This window comes from Perognathus longimembris, chromosome 18 (assembly GCF_023159225.1).
Source record: "Perognathus longimembris pacificus isolate PPM17 chromosome 18, ASM2315922v1, whole genome shotgun sequence".
Taxonomy (NCBI): Eukaryota; Metazoa; Chordata; class Mammalia; order Rodentia; family Heteromyidae; genus Perognathus; species Perognathus longimembris.
In genome coordinates, this window is record NC_063178.1 from 59,164 (window position 1) to 79,185 (window position 20,022).

The 20,022-nt window shown below is 42.7% G+C and overlaps 1 protein-coding gene across 1 annotated transcript; it reads right to left on the reverse strand.

The window, feature by feature from the left end:
- Positions 1 to 3,086: 3,086 nt before the first annotated feature.
- LOC125367162 (zinc finger protein 709-like) lies at positions 3,087 to 12,866 on the reverse strand. The gene is made up of 4 exons (XM_048367789.1): positions 12,730 to 12,866; positions 6,525 to 6,651; positions 6,281 to 6,341; positions 3,087 to 5,746 (listed from the first exon to the last, which is right to left on the reverse strand). The coding sequence occupies exons 1-4, from the start codon at positions 12,730 to 12,732 to the stop codon at positions 4,024 to 4,026; spliced, it is 1,914 nt and encodes a 637-aa protein (XP_048223746.1). The 5' UTR covers positions 12,733 to 12,866; the 3' UTR covers positions 3,087 to 4,023.
- Between the last annotated feature and the right edge of the window lie 7,156 nt (positions 12,867 to 20,022).

Sequence of the window (20,022 nt, forward strand, 5' to 3'; positions counted from 1 at the left end):
GGCCGGCGAAAGAGGGCAGAAGCTCTTTCTCCACTATCTCCCCAGCACCCCTGCTCAGAGGCCCGGGAAGATTCCCTCACCTTTTAAACAATAGTGCACACCCCACCCCACCCCAATCCGCGTGCCAGCTCTTGATGGGTGTGCCTGGATTCCCAGAGGAAGGGAAGCCCCATTCCCAGGTAATGGGAGTTCCTGAAACCCGAGAGACAGGGGTGGGCACGTGGCCTACAGGGTACCGAACCTGTCAAGTGCTTGGGACTGGGAGCTTCCTGTGACCCTGCCCCCTGACCTGACCCTATTTAGGGGTAGGCCAACTCAGGCGCCATGACGCCATGCCCCATGTTCAAGTCTTGTGTCTGTCGTCCCAATTCAGCTCTCGTTTGGAGCTGAATTGGTTTGCTGGTACTTGGAAATCCTTGGGAAGTAAGTCTCTGTGCCACTGTCCTGTCTGTATTACATGTTTTCTGACACCTGGGACCGGCCCATCCGAAACTTCCCCAATAAATTCCTCTTTTTGCTTGGGACTGTCTGACTGGTAGACTCCTGGAGCGATGGGGACCCGCCCCCCCCCCATGCCATTACACTGTCATGCCTGGTTTTTATAATACTAGACTGATAGAAGGCCGTAAGATGTGATTTTAATGCAAGTCAGAGCAGGCAGTCAGGGCTCGGTGTCCCAGCCGTAGTTCCTGCTCTTTGGCCCGGTCAGTAGGGAGAGGGGGAGCGGAGCAGAGCTCAGCCTGGTCCCGGGCACACGGTCACATGACTGCAGTGGTAGCCAACACAAGAAATGTCGTCAGCCCTACTAAGAACACCCGCGGGTGGGCGGGCGGGCGGCCCGGGCTGAGGCTCGGGGAGTGGTCACTCGGACGGCCAGGGCATGCGGCAGGCAGGGGACGCGGTGGCCCGGCTGAGAGGCCTCCCAGCCCGAGGGCAGAGCGCAAACTGGAGTCTCCAGGAAGGACTGGGGTTCCGGGCACCCGGCGGCTGCTGATGCTATGGCGACAACTGAGCTACCCGCAGGTAAGGGGGTGGGGATCGCCTGGATCCTCAGGGTATGCGGGACAGGGGAAGGAGGAGTGAAGCTCCTAGGGGTCCACGAACCAAGGAATGAGGAGAGCTGGCTTGTAAGAGACCACCACCACCCAGCTGGACCTGAGAGGCTGGGGAGGAGTGGGGCAGTTGGGACTGTTTGCTCTCCTAACAGCCTGTGGACTCAGGCTGAGCCCAGGAACACAGGCCCACAGGAACTGTCTGTTCTTTGCCCAGGGCAGTAGCATGGAGACCAAGAGCAGCCCGCTGACCACACATGTGCTAGACACAGCCTCTGGGGCTCCTGGCTCAGGGCCTCTGCCTCACCCAGCAGTGGACAGAATTGAGGAAGAGGTAAAAGGCAGGCCCTGGCGTCATAGGAGGTATCTGGAGAAGTGACCCTCAGTGCAGGACCCTACCTTACAGCCAGGAGCACAGATGCTAAGGGCTGGAGGGCAGAGCTGGCTGCTGTACCCCACTGTCCTCTTAGCCATGGAAGCACATTGCCTGGGCTCAAGGTCTGGCTTCACAGCCTAGGCCTAATGACTTTCTGAGCCTCTGTTTTTTCATCTGAGATAAGGCAGATAGTAACAAAAGCTATAGTGTGCAATGAGGATGCTATGAAGTGCCTGAGAAATCTTCTCTGTTCAGCAGTCTCACAGGCCCTTGGGCCTACTAAGCAGGAAGCCAGGTGTGTGCACCTCTTTCAAGAGCTGTTGGAGAGAACTGCTGAGTTGCAGGCAGAGGTGGCATTTGAACACTAATTACATAGCCATGATTAACATCTTCCCCACCCGACCCCACACCAGTCCTGAGGCTTGGACTCAGGGCCTGAACACTGTCCCTGGCTTCTTTTTGCTCAAGGCTAGCACTCTGCCATTTGAGCCACAGCGCCACTTCTGGCCATTTCTACATATATGGTGCTTAGGAATCAAACCCTGGGCTTCATGAGGCAAGCACTTTGCCAAAAGGCCATATTCCCAGCCCCGCCAGATAACATCTGAGCAGTTAAACTGAGCCAAGAAGTCCCACAGGGTCATTTACAACTCCCTCATCCCATGTACTACTCTGTTCTTTCTTTCTTTTCTTTGTCAGTTCTGGGGCTTGAACTCAGGGCCTGGGTACTGTCCCTGAGCTTCTGCTTTTTTTTTTTTTTTTTTTTTTGGACAGTCCTGGGGCTTGGAATCAGGGCCTGAGTGCTGTCCCTGGCTTCTTTTTGTTCAAGGCTAGCACTCTACCACTTGAGCCACAGTGCCACTTCTGGCTTTTTCTGTATATGTGGTGCTGAGGAACCGAACGCAGGGCTTCATGCATACAAGGCAAGCACTCGAACACTAAGCCACATTCCCACCCCCAATCTCCGCATTTTTAATGTGTGTTATTTAGGTTATTTTTGAAGTAATTAGTTGCATATAGGTTGAGGTTTGTGTGTATCATCAAGGCACTTATTTTCTAGTAGCTATGTCTGGCCCTGGCCCTGGCCCTCACCCTAACCAAACCCTCGTCCTTGCCCTCCCAGACTGTCTCTATGGAAGGATGAAAGAATGAGGCAAGATGGGAAATCCATCAATCCAGCAGCAAGCCTAAAACTCTTCAGTTCTCTATGATATGACACTAAACATACCTATGGTTTCTAATAATAGACTATAGAAATGAATATCATTCATAACAGGTGGAAATAAGCAGAATACATTGAACTATATGGTAGGAAGAGAGTTAGTATCCTGGTCACACTTAAGACAAACAGTGGCTTATTAGTTACCTCTACTCATAACCAAAAGGTGAGGGCTGGGAATATGGCCTAGTGGCAAGAGTGCTTGCCTCATATACATGAAGCCCTGGGTTCGATTCCCCAGCACCACATATATAGAAAATGGCCAGAAGTGGCGCTGTGGCTCAAGTGGCAGAGTGCTAGCCTTAAACGAGGCCAGGGACAGTGCTCAGGCCCTGAGACCAAGGCCCAGGACTGGCAAAAAAAAATTTTAATTAATTAATTTAAAAAAATAATCAAAAGGTGAAAGGTATTGTAAACTATGTAAGTCTGCACTGAGATTTCTCTTTACACCAATGGGAGCATGTGACAGGTATGTTCAAATAATTCTGTCAGCTAGCAGTGAACTGAAATAAATTAAATAATATTACAGATTGACAAGTCTGTGCTATTGTAATTATGTAAATTTAATTACATAAATATAAACCAGTTATATAGAGCATATGCTTATACACAAACCATGCTATATACTACATATTAAATATATGTGCTTGTATTAGACACGCACACAACACCATTATATACACTAGATAATACATGCTATAAGGTATAAAAACCTTTTGAGCACAGTTCAAGCACAGTACTGCCAAAAAAAAATCCCTTTAATACATACACAAAGAGCCTCACAATATTAGAAAAGCAAATGTAGAAATTCTTATACGTCATATCAGAAGAGGTGGTACATATAAAAGCCATGTTTTCATATTTGAAAGGTAATACATTTTAGAAAAAGAAAGATCATCCCAAGAGAAAATCATTTAAGAAATCTCAACACCAGTTCATGCTCTTTCATGCACTTGAAGTGAACCGTGGTCTCGGAAGGCTTTAGTGAACTGTTTACATTCATAGGACTTTTCTCCAGTATAAGTATTTGTCTTCAAGGCAAACTGTGGCCTCTGAAGGCCTTCACATATTGCTTACATTCATAGAACTCTTCTCCAGTATAAGTTCTTTCCTCTCATTGAAGGGAACAGTGAGGACTAAAGGCTTTACCATAGTTTATAAGCATAGAATTTTATTCTAGGCATATATTTTCTCATGTCTTCAAAATGACTTGGATGGGCTAAGAACTTTACCACATCATTTGCTCACATGTTATTTCTTCAATGAGTTCCTTTATGTAATTGTAATTCAAGGTTCTAGTACTAAGAGCTTTACCATGTTATGTATATACGTATGTATATACATACATACATTTCCTTCACTACACGTTCACGTACTCACAGGTAATAGATTTCTGAAGGCTTTTCCATGCTGTTTACAGTGATATTTGGTTTTACTCCTGTATGAGTTCTTTCATGTACCTGAAGGTAGTTGAGATATCGGAAGGCTTTTCCACACTGTTTACATTTGTAGGGTTTTTCTCCAGTATGAATTCTTTCATGTACTTGAAGGGAGCTGTGGTATCTGAAGGCTTTACCACAGTATTTACATTCATAAGGTTTTTCTCCAGTATGAGTTCTTTCATGTCTTCGAACAGATAGGTGATATTTGAAGACTTTAAAACATTGTTTACATTGGTAGGGTTTTTCTCCAGTATGAGTGTTTTCATGTACTCGAAGGTAGCCAAGACACATGAAAGCTTTGCCACACTGTTTACATTCATAGGGTTTTTCTCCAGTATGAGTTCTTTCATGTACTTGAAGGTAGTTGAGATATCGGAAGGCTTTTCCACACTGTTTACATTCATAGGGTTTTTCTCCAGTATGAACCCTTTCATGTACTTGAAGGGAGCTGTGGTCTCTGAAGGCTTTACCACACTCTTTGCATTCATATGGTTTTTCTCCAGTATGAGTTCTTTCATGTCTTCGAAGGGAAAGGTGGTATTTGAAGACTTTAAAACATTGCTCACATTGGTAGGGTTTTTCTACAGTATGTGTTTTTTCATGTCTTCGGAAACAACTATGATCACTGAAGGCTTTGCCACATTGTTTACATACATAGGGTTTTTCTCCAGTATGACGTCTTTGATGTACTCGAAAGTGACCAAGATATCTAAAATGTTTTCCACACTGTTTACATTCATAGGGTTTTTCTCCAGTATGAATTCTTTCATGCACTTGAAGGGAGCTATGGTCTCTGAAGGCTTTATGGCATTGTTTACATTCATGGGGTCTATCCCTAGTATGAATTTTTTCATGTCTCTGAAGGGACTTGGAAGAACTAAGAATTTTACCACACTGTTTACACTCACATGGTTTTTCTCTGGTATGAGTTCTTTCATGTAATTTAAGAGAACTGGTACTACTGAGCATTTTACCACATTGTTTACATTCATAAGGTTTTCCTTCAGTGTGCATTCGTTCGTGTATTTGAAGGTAGCTAAGATGTTTAATGGCCTTTCCACATTGCTTACATTCATAGAATTTTTCTCCAGTGTGACGTCTTTGATGTGCTTGAAAGTGACCAACAAATCTAAAGTTTTTTCCACACTGTTTACATTCATAGGGTTTTTCTCCACTATGACTTCTTTCATGTACATGAAGAGAACTGTGATCTTTGAAGGCTTTACGACACTGCTTACATTTGTAGGGCTTTTCCTCATTATGGGTTCTTTTATGTACTTGAAGGTAGCTGAAGTGTCTGAAGGCTTTTCCACATTGTTTACATTCATAAGATTTTTCTACAGTGTAAATTCTTCCGTGTATTTGAAAAGAACTACAACAAACAAAGGTCTCTGCACTTTGCTTGCAGTCATAGGGATTTTTTATACTGTGAAACTTCGCACTGTGAGTCTGCTGATGTACTCTAAACGGTCTGAGAAAATCGAAGGCTTTGAAACATACTTTACACTCATATGGTCCGTTTACATTGTGAGATGCCTCAAGCCCTTGTACACTTGTGAGAGACATGAGGGTTTTCTCACATTTTTCACACTTATACAGCTTCTCTCCATATTCTTCATGCACATATGGTTTGTATCCAGAGTGAGAGATGGTGTGGCTATTAAAGAATGAATGACACATGAAAACCTTTCCACACACATTGCATATTTTTATTCTAGTACAACTGTTCTTGCTCACATTAAGACTGGAATCTGAATGCAGATATCTGCACTGATTACCTTCTTTACTTTCACTGAGTCTTTCTACCATGTAACTTGAGAAAAAAATAACACAACATTAGGAAGAGGTACTTTACTAATGAAAATTTATTAGTAGGGCTTGAACTTATACTACTTGACAAAAGCTGTGTATATTCTGCCATGGATGAATAATTTGAAAATAAATGGGTATTGATTACTCTGCAAAATAGACATACTATCAAAACAACAACTTTCATGTGTGTGATTTCTTAGTGCTGTTTCCAAAATGAAGTACTTTACAAACACTGAATAGCTTTGTGACAAGCATATATTTTTGGTGAAATTTTTCTAATAATATTTAAAAGTGCTTTTTATTTTTACATGTTTTTAAACTTTCATGACATGCAAGATATACTCAAGAGATGCTGCTTCCTCTTGTGCATGCAAATTACCTTAGACTTCTCCCAGGGTTTTTGGGCTGATCGCTAATGTTCTGCACTCTCCATTTGTTCCCTAAAATGCAGACCCAGAAAAAAATTATGAACTGTTAGAAATTATAGAAAAAATATTTCCTAGGCTAAACAAACCTTGTATCCATGCATGCCTAAATTTTTCCTTAAATTCTTCCCTTTCCACATTCCAAATCATAGAACAATTTGTTCTCTAATTGACCGAGTAAAGGAGTGTCATTCATACCTACAGAAGCAAGATTGCTGAAGGTTTCCAGCATTACATCTCTGTAGAAATTCTTCTGGGAGGGATCCAGCAAAGCCCATTCCTCCTGGGTAAAGTTCACAGCCACATCCTCAAAGGTCACAGAGTCCTAGAACAATCCACATATGTGGACAGAAGAATGGGTGAAACTGACAGCTCTGTGACTCTACAAAGATGTTCTCATGTTTCTGTTGTCACCCAGCATGTATTCTATAACTTGGTCATGATCCATAATCTTGCCTATAGAGTTCTAATGCTATAATTGAGCTATTCCAAAAGGAAAACAGTAGAATAAGAATTCTCTCACTAGGGAACCAAGGAACTAAGATATGTTGATGAGACACTCTGTGTACAGTGTATATCCAGAATGGTCATAACAAATTTTTGCCACCTGATATGCAGAAGACAGTTCACATTAGCAGTCTTGAAACAGCGTTTCCTTAGAAACTCCAGCTGACCAAACTGACCCTCATTCTTATCAAGGAATTTAAGGTTTTGAGCAATCTCACAAGCATATAAAACAGCGGGTCACTCTTCCTTGAATTTATGCAAATAAATTTGCTCTCTCTCTCTCTCTCTTTCTCTCTCTCTCTCTCTCTCTCTCTCTCTCTCTCTCTGTGCTGGGCCTGGGTCTTGATCTCAGGGCATGGGTACTGTTGTAACTTTCTTACTCAAGCCCAGCACTCTACCACTTGAGCCACAGCTCCACTGTGAGCTTTTCTTGGTGTTTAATTGGAGATAAGAGTATCACGGACTTTCCTGCCCAGGCTGGCTTTGAAACATGATCCTCAGATATCTGCATCCTGACCAAGTAGGATTATGGGTGTGAGCCACTGAACCCAGCTTTCCCCCCCCCCCCCTTTTGGTGGTACTAGACTTTGAACTCGGGGCTTCACATTGATTTGACTTCATTAATTGGCTGGCACTCTACCACCTAAGACATGCCTCCAACCCTGCTTTTTCCTGGTTATTTTGGAGACAGAGTCTCATAGACATTTCTGTACAGGCTGGCTTGGAACACTGCAATACTCAGATCTCAGACTTCTGAGTAGTAGGGTTAAGTATGAGCAAACACCACCTGGTTCAGTATAGCATTTTCTGAGCTGTCCTTCTGAAAGTCTATTAATTTGTTTCATGCTCACAGTAATGCTAGAGGATCAATCTGCCTCCACCTTATCCCTAACCCTACTACACGGTTTGTTTTTTTTTAAGAAAAAGACTACTCGGCACAAAATCTCTAATTAATTCATGGGGCACACTTGTTATTTGTGAAATTAAGCCTATCCTGTGGGAATACATAAAGAGAGAACATATTTAGAGGCCACGAACAACTGATTCCAGGCCAAATTTAATCAAGTAGTAATTATGATACATGATCAGTGTTTAATTATCATAACAGAAATAAAATTAAATTCCCATTGAGTAATATCAAAGGAGAACAGGGGCTAGAAAAAGTGACTCATACTTGTTAATCCCAACTACTCAGGAGGGGGAGATCTACAGAACCCCAGTTCAAGGCCAACCCAGGCAAAAAATTGGAAACACCCCATTACAATAAGCTAGGCATAGTTTGACACACCTGTGATCCCAGCTATACGGGAAGCTGTAAGCAAGACAGGCAAAGTCTGAGGCCAGCCCCCACCAAAAACATGAGACCCTACCTGAAAAATAAAGTAAAAAAGGACTAGAGGCATGACTCAAGTGGTAAAGTGTCTACCTAGCAAGGATGAGGCCCTGAGTTCAAACCCAAGTACCACCATCACATATACAAAGAAAAGAAAAAAAAAAGATGACACATGTCCTTAGAAAAATTAAATGTAGCCAGGTACAGTGGCAAGCTACTTAAAAGAAACTAAGGCAGAAGATTCATTTGAACCCATGAGTTCAAGGTAGCCTTTCTGTGTTGAGGCCCTAGCTCAAAACAAAATGGCAACAAAGAAAAACTCAGGCCAGGCACCAGTGGCTCACACCTCTAATCCATGAAATCACTGGTGGCTCATACCTGTAATCCTAGCCACTCACAAGAGGCTGAGATTTGAGAATCCTAGTTTGAAGCCAGCCAAGGAAGGAAAGTCTGTACAACTCTTATCACCAATAAACTACCAAAAAGCTGAAAGCAGAGCTATGGCTCAAGTGATAGAACACTAGCCTTGAGCAGAGAAGCTCAAGGACAGCACCCAGGCCCTGAGTTCAAGACATAGAACAGGCACACAAATGCATACACACACACACACACACACACACACACACACACACACACTCCATGAATCTGCAAAACAAACTTTTATTAGTCCTAGGAATAGCAATTGTGTAAAAAGTGAACTTTATTACACAATGAAGCACAGGATAACTGCTTGCCTTCTTTTGAATTCAAGGATTGTCTAATTATATTATACAGAGCAACCTAGTATTAGTGGAGAAATAAACACACAAAAGGAAAAGAAAAGAGTACTCAATGAGCTGGTATTTGTACAGAAAGTTGATTATTAATATGCCATGTACTATAGAGTACTGGAAGAAATCACACGCACATTAAGCCATGGGATAAGAGCCAATCATGATGATACATGCCTTCATTCCAAGATCTCCAGATAAGGAGGATCATGAGTTTCAAGATAACCTGGGCTACATATTGAGTTCAAAACCTCCTTCTTAAAAAGGGGGAAAAACACATTAGTCTCTAAAAATGTACTGTATTTTTCCCTTTTCATGGACAAAATTAGAGTGAAATGTAAAAGATAAACCTGAAATATTTTCTGAAGTCACAGGCAATATTTTCATTTCTATAGAGAAAGTCATAAAGAATGGAACTGGTAAATTCAAATATTAAAATTAAGAGAATTAAAAGACAAAAAAAGAATGGAAGAAAAGGAAACTCTGCAAAAGAATGGAGAGTCAAATGAATAAACTAGCCAGAGGGGGTGATGGGTACTTGTAATCCAAACATGTGGAGACAGGAAGAGTCATAAATTTAAAGGCAGCCTGGACGAAGTTAATGAGACCTTGTCTCACAACAAAATTTTAAAAATGAATGACATCAGGTACCAGTAACTCAAGCCTGAAATCCTAGCTACCCAGGAGGATAAGATCAAAGCTAGCTAGGGCAGAAAAGTCCAAGAGACTCTTTATATTCAATAAATCAACAAAAAGCTGGAGGGGGGGGCAGAGTGAGCACCTTATTTTTTGGGCTTGAACTAAGGGCCTGTGCACTGTCCCTAAGCTTTCTTGCTCAAGACTAAGGTTCTGCCACTTGAGCCACAGCTCCACTTCCAGCTTTTTAGTGGTTTAACTAGTGATAGTCTCACAGAATTTCCTGCCTGGGCTAGCCTGAACCACAGTCCTCAGACCTGAGCCTCCTAAGTAGCTAAGATTACAGGCATGAGCCACTTACACATTTTTTATAATAGGAAAGTAACAAAAACATTTCAATGGAAAATCTATATGAAAACAGATCTATCTTATTGGTAATGCAGAAATAGCCTAGTATTTGTCAAGTACATGATTTCTGATATTGATTAGATAGGCAAAAATTAGTCAGGAAATCCCAAATGTCAGTGGCTATAGGAAACAAAAAAAACATTGTGAGCCCTGTCATACACTTACTCCCCTATTATTTCCTGTAATTGGAACTTTAAAAGTCACCATCAGGCTAACTAAGTGTGGTGGCACAGACATGCAATCCCAGCACCTGAGAGACTGAAGCAGAATCTAGCTTGGGCTAGATAGCAGGACCCAGCCTCAAATGAGATATCCACATAGGACTCACATTCATTTGATTTCCACAGAGTGAAAAGAAAAAAAAAATTGAGTGCCAGTCCTGGAGCTTGTGGGCACTGTCCGTGAGCTTCTTTTGCTCAAGGCTAGCACTCTACCACTTGAGCCACAACATCACTTCTGGCTTTTTTTTTTTTTGAATAGTTTATTGGAGGTACAAGTCTCAGGACTTTCCTGCCCTGCCTGGCTTTGAACTGAGATCCTCAAATCTCAGCATTCCTGAGTAGCTAGGATTACTGGCGTGAGCCACCAGTGCCCTGTCACAAGCTGATTCTACACAAATGAGTTAAAAATGTAGGCCCCAAAAAAACTACCATACAAACATTATTAATATTAATGCTTAATGTATACATAATTTTAAAGGCTTAAAAGCACACAGGAAAGATAAAGATGTTCAATTCTTAAATGGCCATATATCTCAGTACCCCAAAAATGTACATTTAAACTAGCAACAAAATAAATACACAGAGCAGGGAGCTGGTGGCTTACACCAGTAATCCTAGCTACTCAGGAAGCTGAGATCTGAGGATGGCAGTTTGAAGCCAGCACAAGCAGAAAAGTCCGTGAGACTCTTATCTCCAATAAACCACTCAGCAAAAGCCAGAAGTGGTACTGTGGCTCAAGTGATAGAGTGCCAGCCTTGAGCACTGTCGGTGACAGTGCCCAGGCCATGAGTTCAAACCCCAGGACTAGCACCAAAAACTAACTACAAAAAATCACAGGAATAAATCTGACCAAAAATACAAAATACTCTGAAAATAATGTAAAGCAAATAATGTTTTTTTAAACTAAAGCCATGTTGAAGGCTTGTCTCAAGTAGTAGAGCCTAAGAAGTGTGAAGCCCTGCATTCAAACACTAATGCTACCATTTTTTTTTCCAAAATGGTGAATGAAGAGGATTCAGAATGCTCCAATACAAAGAAATGACAAATATGTGACTTAACAGATACACCAATCTCCCAAATCCACCAAATTACACATTGCATACATGTATTAAAGTATCACAGCCAGGAGTAATAGTACATACTCTAGGGACTAAGACAGAAGGATCTAGACTTCCGGGACCATCTGAATAAATAATAAGACCTTATGTCAAAAAAACAACAAAAAAAACAAAACAAATAAAAAGACATATTTTCCATATTCAACAAATATATACAATTACTTCATATCATTTAGCATCTAATTTTTCAAAAAAAATACAATGAATGCTGACTCTTCTATATCCTCTACCATTTAAAACTGTTAAAGAATTCCTGTCAATAAAAGTGATAAAGACTTAGCATGAAGAAAAACTAAAGCAAAAAGTATAGGACTCTTCAAACCTCAGTACAGAGGAAGAGAGAAAGGAAGGAGGGAAGGAGGGAGGGAGGGAGGGAGGAAGGGAGGGAGGGAGGAAGGGAGGGAGGGAGGGAGGAAGGAGGGAGGAAGAGAGGAAGGAGGGAGGGAGGGAGGGAGGAAGGAAGGAAGGAAAGAATGGAGGGAGGGAGGGAGGGAGGGAGGGAGGGAATGTCTTTAAAAAGGTAAAATTCATGTACACAGTTAAATAATTCAGCTGGGCACTGGTAGCTCATATATAATAAAATGTAATACAATATAATATATACTAGTTATTCAAGATGCTCGTATCTTTTGGATCACAACCTGAAGCCAGTACAGGCTTTTGTACCTTTACACCCTTAAAATTGCTTAAGTCCCAAACCATTCAGGTCTGTGCTATGTCGGGCCCCTTTCCTCCTTTGAAAGGTAAACACTGTCTTTGCTTTCCACAGCAGCCCATGTAAAATTCGTCATGCCCAGCACACTAGTTCACAAAAGTAGACTTGACACAACTTCACAGCGCTAACACGAAATGGGTCATCTACCTAGCTGTAAAATGCAGAGCTCAGAACTCCCAGAGAAGGCACAGGGGGAACGGGTTTGCCGTGAGATTTCGGAGCGCTCACCCTAAACGTGGCCGGCGCAGGACGCGACAGACCACAGGCACCAAGCTTTCCAGGCCGTCAGAGCCTGCGCCTCGGCAGCCCTCCGGGCCGTCGGAGCCCCGCCTCCGGGAACCCTCCGGGCAGTCAGAGCCATCGCCCGCCAGGGCCCCGGGGAGCCCTTCGGGCCTTCAGAGCTCGCTTCCCGGGAACCCTCCTTCGGAGCCAGTGCCCCGGGAGCCCTCCGGGCAGTCAGAGCCTGCTTCCCGGGAACCCTCCGGGCCCTTGGAGCCAACGCCCTCGGGAGCCCTCCGGGCGGTCAGAGCCAGCGCTCGGGTCCTCACCACAGGCGGGGGCAGCGCGCCGACTCCCCGGGCGGACCCGGGGGAGTAGGGCCCGCTTGCGCCGCGGCAAGGCCCGGGCCGGCCAAGGCCAAGGATGGAGGGTTCCACCAACCTCGTCCTCCCCGCACGGGGCACCCGGACACTCACCATTCCCGGCTTCCGGGGTCCCCCGAATTCTCCTCACACACCTGTTCTCACCGCGGGTCACAGTGCAACAAAGGCTGGCCGCTACGCAGCCCCCTCCCCCGGCCTCGGCCGGCCACTCCCGCCCCGACCGAGCTCCGCGGAACCCGGAAGGAAGCTCTGCAGAGAGCATCTCCCGCCCCCTCCTTCGCGGCCGAAGATTGGCTAGAGGTGCACTCGCCCCACCCCACCCCACCCCTTTCTCATGAATGATAGGACCAGCTATCTCTCCGCCCCCTCCTTCCGTGGAGGATGATTGGATAGCGGTACGCGCCGTCTCCTGAGTGACAGGACCAGCCAATCCTTTGGTGCGGGAGTGGAACCGAAATCAGACCTTCCGGGTCGTTCAAATGCTGGTACTGGATCTAGGCCTCCGGCTTCGGCTTAGCAGGACTGGGAAGATGTGTCTCAGTGATAGAATCTTTCCTTAATTTGCATGAGGCAAGTTTCCAAGTCGCTCATTTGCTCACTGAGTAAAGATGTTTTCTGCTATCTGATTAATAAATCTTTTAAGTCGTAGACGCCAAAGAAATGTGCTCAGAAAAAGTAAGCTTATTGAAGAAAGCCTTCTTGCTAGGTGAAAATGATGTTGGGATGAAATTGTCAGTTTGGAGAAATAAGCCAGGCTGTCCACTAGAGGGCAGAACTGTCCCATGCAACAAACATTTATACAGATGGCATTTTTATCTAGGAAAAACCCTTTAAATTTTTGTCTTTATTCTAAAAATGTGAAAGCTGGTGTCAGAATTCTCGGAAGCTTTCACAAAATGGAAGTTGGCACCAGCCACTCGAATCTAGGATGGCCATTTTGTTTAAGCAACATAATATTCTTGCCATGTGCCAGGCATGGTCTGAGCACCTTGAAATTCCTTCATTCTAAATGCTGCCATTACCATCGCCAGTAAACTCTCTGACAAAAGGAAGTCTTTGAGATGGCCTCACTACAAGTAGTTTTCTAGCCAGGCACAGTTGTACCTGCCTGTAATCCCAGAAATTAGAAGTCTGAGGAAGGGGGATCATGAATTCAAGTCAGCCTGAGCTATATAATATCACAAAATCAAAAGCTGGAGTAGACCACCTTCTTAGCATATGCAAGGCCCTTGTCTCAGTCCCAAGCAATAGAAAAGGAAAAGAAGTAGCAAGACAAGTTTAGAGACAAACTTGATGTCATCTATAGCTCCAGAAGAGGTCCAATCACCAGCCTCTATTATCCCCTCTTCCATTGGCTCTGTTCTCAATGCAGACTGACCAACTCCTTCCAAGAATCATCTGGCCACACTAAGGGATATAGAAAGTCAACACAAAATGGCAAAACAAGTCCATAGATGTTTGTATGAACTGTGGAAGACCAGAAATGGGATCGGTGACTGCCTGGAGGGCTCAGGACACATTGTTTGGGAATCTGAAGGGCAGAGGCATGAGGAGGCTGACCTGGGATGGTAGATGGAGACCACCAGGGAGGCAGAACGGTGCAATATTGTGCTTGCTGTGACATTCTGGTCTAAGACAGCCCTCAACCTTGTTATAACTCTGAGCCCTTCCTAACTCCCTTCAAGTTTGACTACACTGTGGAAAATCAACCCACATTTTCACTTGCAATATGTGATGCTTTCTTCATTGATCCTTGCTTTCTTCTTTCATTCCTTTCCTTCTTTTCTTTCTTTCCTTTCTATATATTGTCTCCTTCCACCTTTATAATGTAATCTTCATGAGACCATGGATTATATTTCATGTTTGTTGTTGCTTATCAGTGGATCCCCAAGGATCCAGAGCTGGATCTAACAGTTATGATTCAATGAATACGAGCTGCTATGACTAAATTTCTGATACTAAAGCTGAAACAAGCCTTTACACACAGAGTAAATCTCTCCACCCTCAGGCCTCCCATAGCTTCTACAGAAGTTGTCATTGCAAAACTGCTGTCTTGGAAGTGGACAGTTTTTCTCTGTAGCAGTAAGAGATTCCCTGAGCCCTTCCACTGCCTCTTTCCCGTAGGAAAAGATGCAGAACATTGTGAATGGGCAGCCCATGGCCTCAGAAATGCTTCCATGAAGGGAGCTGTACCCTAGGCAATTAGGGCTGCAAAGCTTCTCTTTAGCCTCCTTAAGATTGGGTTCTTGTCTTCTTCCTTCCAATTCAGATTGTAAAGTAGCACGAGACACCTCTAAGAATCTCAGACTCACAAATCCTGATGTGATAGCTGTGCTGAGCATGGCTGTGTGCACTGCTGCCCAGAGTTATTTCCTAAACACTTGGAGATCCCAAGGTTGGCATTTCCTTTGCATAATTGTCCAAATAGCTCATTTTCTCTGTTTCCTGGTCACTAGAACAGGCTAGTGCTGGTCTTGCACATTTGCTGGATGGTCAGCTTAGCAGAGATGGCCAAAGATTTTAGCCTGCCCTTTCAGTTTTCAACAGAAAGCCCAAAGGGATGTGTTAGAGGATTGAGCTGCAGCAAAGACTGCACTTTTAAGAGGTTCTGCAGAGACCGGAGTAGGATGTGGCTTAGAAACCATGCTGTCACTGCGGCTACATTGTTCCCCCTCTTCTTCCTGAGCAGCCTTTGAGCTTGTTTTCTCTGCCATTCCCTCTCCCTCCCCCCCAAGCTCCTGAATGTTTGGGGCACATCTCCAGGCCGCCCTCTGGTTCTTGGAGCATATCTTCAAGCCACCTTCTACATCTTGATAGTTGGTTCCCCCTTAGCCCAACAGGAGCTTCCAAGGTCACTCAGTTTTCTCAACCAAACTTTACAAGATGCCACACGTGCTCTGTAGTCCATAACACCTAAGAAACTAACAGTGAATTTGAAAGCTGCAGCAATCTCTCCTGTGTTCACATGAGTCCAGCAATGTTCAGTGAAGACTACAACAAGGTATAAGTGAAGGAGACAGCAAGTCTTGTGGCAAAGCAGTTGTGATCAGGCCAAGTTTGCAGGCTCTCCCTTGAGACCTACTAACTGGAATACCACTCTGCCCTGCCGTTGTTGGCTCAGATCTACCTGTGAGTGTGCAAGCACGTGACTACACTATGATAAGCCATCAGTGTAGCTTGAGAATAAGGCTTCTGGATTTCCATGACAATCTCCTCTCTCTTCCAACCTCTCCTAACATGCACAAAACCAGGTTGGTTTTAATTGTGAGCCTGAACACACAAAACCAATTCTTAGTTCTGTTTGAATGTGTCCTTTCCCTGTAACAATACACTTAAGATGTTCATTAACTATCTAAGACCTACATTTCTGTTGTATTTGTTGTGACTTTTTGTTCATACTGATTTTTGATCAGTTTTATTTTTGTTCTTAAAGATTGTTTAAGAGGGAATATCAGTGGCACTGTGGCTCAGGGGTTAGAGTGCTAGCCTTGAGCACAGAGAGGCTCAGAGATAGTACCCAGGCCCTGAGTTCAAGCCCCAGGACTGGGAAAAAAAAAAGGGAATATCACATAGTATTTAAGTGAGAAGACATACTATGATTCAGGCCTTTATCTTATAATTTAGGAATGTTCCCTGGATTGCAGAAGACAGGATATAAAAGTTCGGTTGTGAAAGGAAGTAAACTAACAAGATTTAGCCTGTAACTTTAAAAGTTTATTTATTAGAGCTGTTTAGGATGCCTGTAAAATGGAACAGAAAGCATAGAGATTTTTGCATAAACCCCTTTCCACTCCTCTTCTCCCATATTGTTTACATTTGCCCTGTAATGTTTACCTTAATGGTTACAAACTTTCACTGACTCCTTGTCACCACTCAGAACCAAAAGCTCACACAAAGTGTTATTCTTGGTGTTAAACTTTGACAAATGCACAGTGCTGTGACTACACCATTGCACTATCCTAGTTTTACTTGTCCCAGAACACTCTATCACCCACCTGTTTAGTCCCCCTCCCCCTAGTAATCATGATTCTAGACTGTTACACATTTGGAATCACAGTTTCTTTGACCATTGCAGATGGGTTTCTTTCATTTAGTCATATACGTTTAAGGTTCTCCATATCTTTTTGTGACTCCATAGCTCATTTTCTTTTAGCATTGAGATAATGTATCATTGTCTCTTGAATAACATATCATTGTGGGTTAATAATCCATGTCTTAATCCATTGTCTGGATGTGCCGTTCGCCCACTGAAGAGCATCTTTGGTTGGTCCCAAGTTTTTGCAGTGATGAATAGAAATATTAATACACAGGCATTTCTGTGTACTTAAATTTTGCAATTTATACTTTTTATTCTTGTCATCAATATCCAAGAACAGTGACTGTTAAAATCTGACCCCAGCAGCAGAGCGATAAATGCAGTTTCTGCTATGCCTTCTCCCAAGGCAACAGTCCAAACTTTACTAAAGTAAATAAGAAGGTTGAAGGAGCATGGCGGAAGTTTTTAATCCTATTATCCACAGTTTATTGTTCTTGACAATGATTAGACTGGGCATCCAATAAGTATGGAATAAATGTAATCGCAAACTCCCTTTGATTACAGGAGACCTTCAGAACTGCTGTGGTTGCTTTAAACCATAAATAGTTTCAGTGTAATTATGACGAAACAACAAGTAAATGGCCCGTACAGCACTTTCATAAAGGGTGGGAGAACTGGACTGCCATGGTGCTCAAGATACTTTAAATTCAGATCCTAGATGCAAGTAAGCATTAAAGCCCACAGTGAACCCCACTGTGTGTTTCAATGACACATATACATAGTTAAAATACTCTTTCTTCCATGATCATTGGTAGGAAATACACATTTTAAAAATTTAGGAAATCTTTCATTTTTCTGTTATTCATATGTTATGGGTTTTTTTTTTTTCCGTTGTGAGTTAGTTTTGGAGATAGAGTCTCACTGTGTCACTATGGAGCCTAGACTAGCCTCAAACTCTAGATCCTCCTGCCTTGGCCTCCTGAGTGCTGGAATCATAGATACTCATTGTAATCCACGTGTTATTCTTATTTGCTCCCATACCCTTCTCCCCTCCCACCACACCCCAGTCAAAATGTCATGGAAGTCACTGCCCCTAGCACATGATGAAGAATGTTCATGGGAACAGATCTTTGGTTTCCTGTGCTATTGTTGTTTCCCTGACTTCTGTTTTGTGTATTTCCACTTTCTAGTTGATTCTGAAATCACCAGTTTGGTATGTTTCTATTTTCTAAATATTCTGATAATTGTTTTTAAAGTGTTTATGCATGCATCCTGATTTAATAATGTCAAAACAAAACAATTAGTACCTAGGTATTTTCATTTCTATTAATGTAACAACAAGACTGTTGTTCAATTTTTTTACAAGAGTTCCTTTAAAATATCAAGTTTGCATACTATCTCCTTAAATAAAATTTATAGAAGTCAGCTTTACTCCAAGGAACACCTTTTCAGTAGATACTCTGGAACCCTATGTAGTCTCCCATTAAAAGGGTCTGGCCTACAGCTGTAATAGGAGCTTAAAAGCTACTTGACTTGGACCCACAAAGTAACTAAAAGCAGAAGAAAAGCTTGGCATCCCTGCTATCATTTCATAATTTCATCTCTGCTCTAATTCATTCTCTCTGCAGTCCCTTTGCAATCACCCTGGAGTCCAGGAAGGACAGAATTGATGGACAACATCTTTATGACAAAGGACCAAAACCAATGAGTGATAGAGTCTCCGTGGGAGAGACCTTCCTCCAGACAACTTATTCATTCCCCTCAAGTCCTCTGGAAACAGGGACTGAAATAATGATCAAGAGGCAGGAGAGTTTAATACTTACACATATCTCTCACTCTCTTGTCTATAAAATCTATAGCTCATATAAAATCCTAAAAGATGGTCAAAGACTGGCTGAATTGCTTTCATCTCACTACAGCTGCTCATGCCCTGTAATAAAACCTCCTTTCTCTGCCCTTTACCATGTATTTTTATTTGGTAACCTATAAAACTCCTGGGATTTGAGCCTTGGCTCTAAAACCTTGGTTTCAAAGCTTCTGAAATAGGGGATGTTCAATAAGAGAAATAATTATTCTATGTAGTGATGAATTCATGGGTTAATATGTAATGATAAATTCATGGATTAATATTTATGACTTAAAAAAGAAAGAAAACAAGGCTTTTCTAAAAGAATAACTGTTAGGGCACACCTGAAATCCCGGCTACCTGGAGGCAGAGATTGGGAGCATCATGGTTTGAAGCCAAGCCAGGAAAAAAATAAAATTAGAGAGATAATAGATGTAAGCAAAGGTAAGTTTAATAACAATTTAAGTTTCAAAACCTAACTGCAGGAACATGGGAAGTGCAGCACTGAGTAGCACCCAGAACACCCTATGTTACCACAAAAGGGAATGATCAGATAGTGAGATCCTTCCTCTGGTCTGTGTGAGGGTCCTCAGGGTTGAACCTCCTGCTCTGTCATGGGAGACTGTCCTCTGAGGTCCACCTGCCTCACTGTAGTCACCTGCTGTGATCTCCATGTCTCACAGTGGGAGACTCTCCTTTGTCATGGGAGACTCCTCTGAGGTCCACCTGCTGACTGTGAGTTTCCAGGAAGCATTCTGCCTTTGGTCCTCAGGGTTCAGTTGCCTCTTAGTGTGGTAAAGAAAGACAGTAACACACACTCAAGGGAAATGATGTTGACAGCTCAGATGCTGAGGGTACATCATTACTTCATGTTAATCTTTAATTTTAAGCTAATTGACAAGTGAGAAGCTTCGTACAGCTTATTTATGAAGTTACTATTAAGTACTACGAAGCTACATTTTTTAATTAATTTTTATTAACATACACTAATTATATAGAGTGGGCTTCACTTGACATTTTCATACATGTGTATAATGTAATTTGATCATATTCATTCTCTATCACCCTCTTGTAAGAAAGAATTTACCCTGCAGGCACACTCCTTTTTCCCCTTAGTGATTAGTAGTGAATGAAATTATAGCATTAGAACTATAGGAGTATGGTGCTGAAAGGTACATACTTTTCTACCAAAGTTCAAAGATTTGGTCTAGGTGGTTTATGATGTGAAAATTGGGCTAGGTAAAATCAAAATTCTAGGTAGTACCAGAACCAGATCTCAAAATTCACAATGTGTTTTTTTCCCATTACTCCACACCCATTTTGAACTGCCGGAGACAGTCTGAATTTTCCCCCTATGTATATAATCAGTTACTGTTTCAGCAGCTAGAGTTCAATTATGCAAGTAAGTCAGCCTGGGCCACATGGAGACATAGAGACCTTTGCTTCTGATCTGTTATGATTAGAATGGTGTTCTGCATTTTATCTTGCTCAGTAACTGTACTAT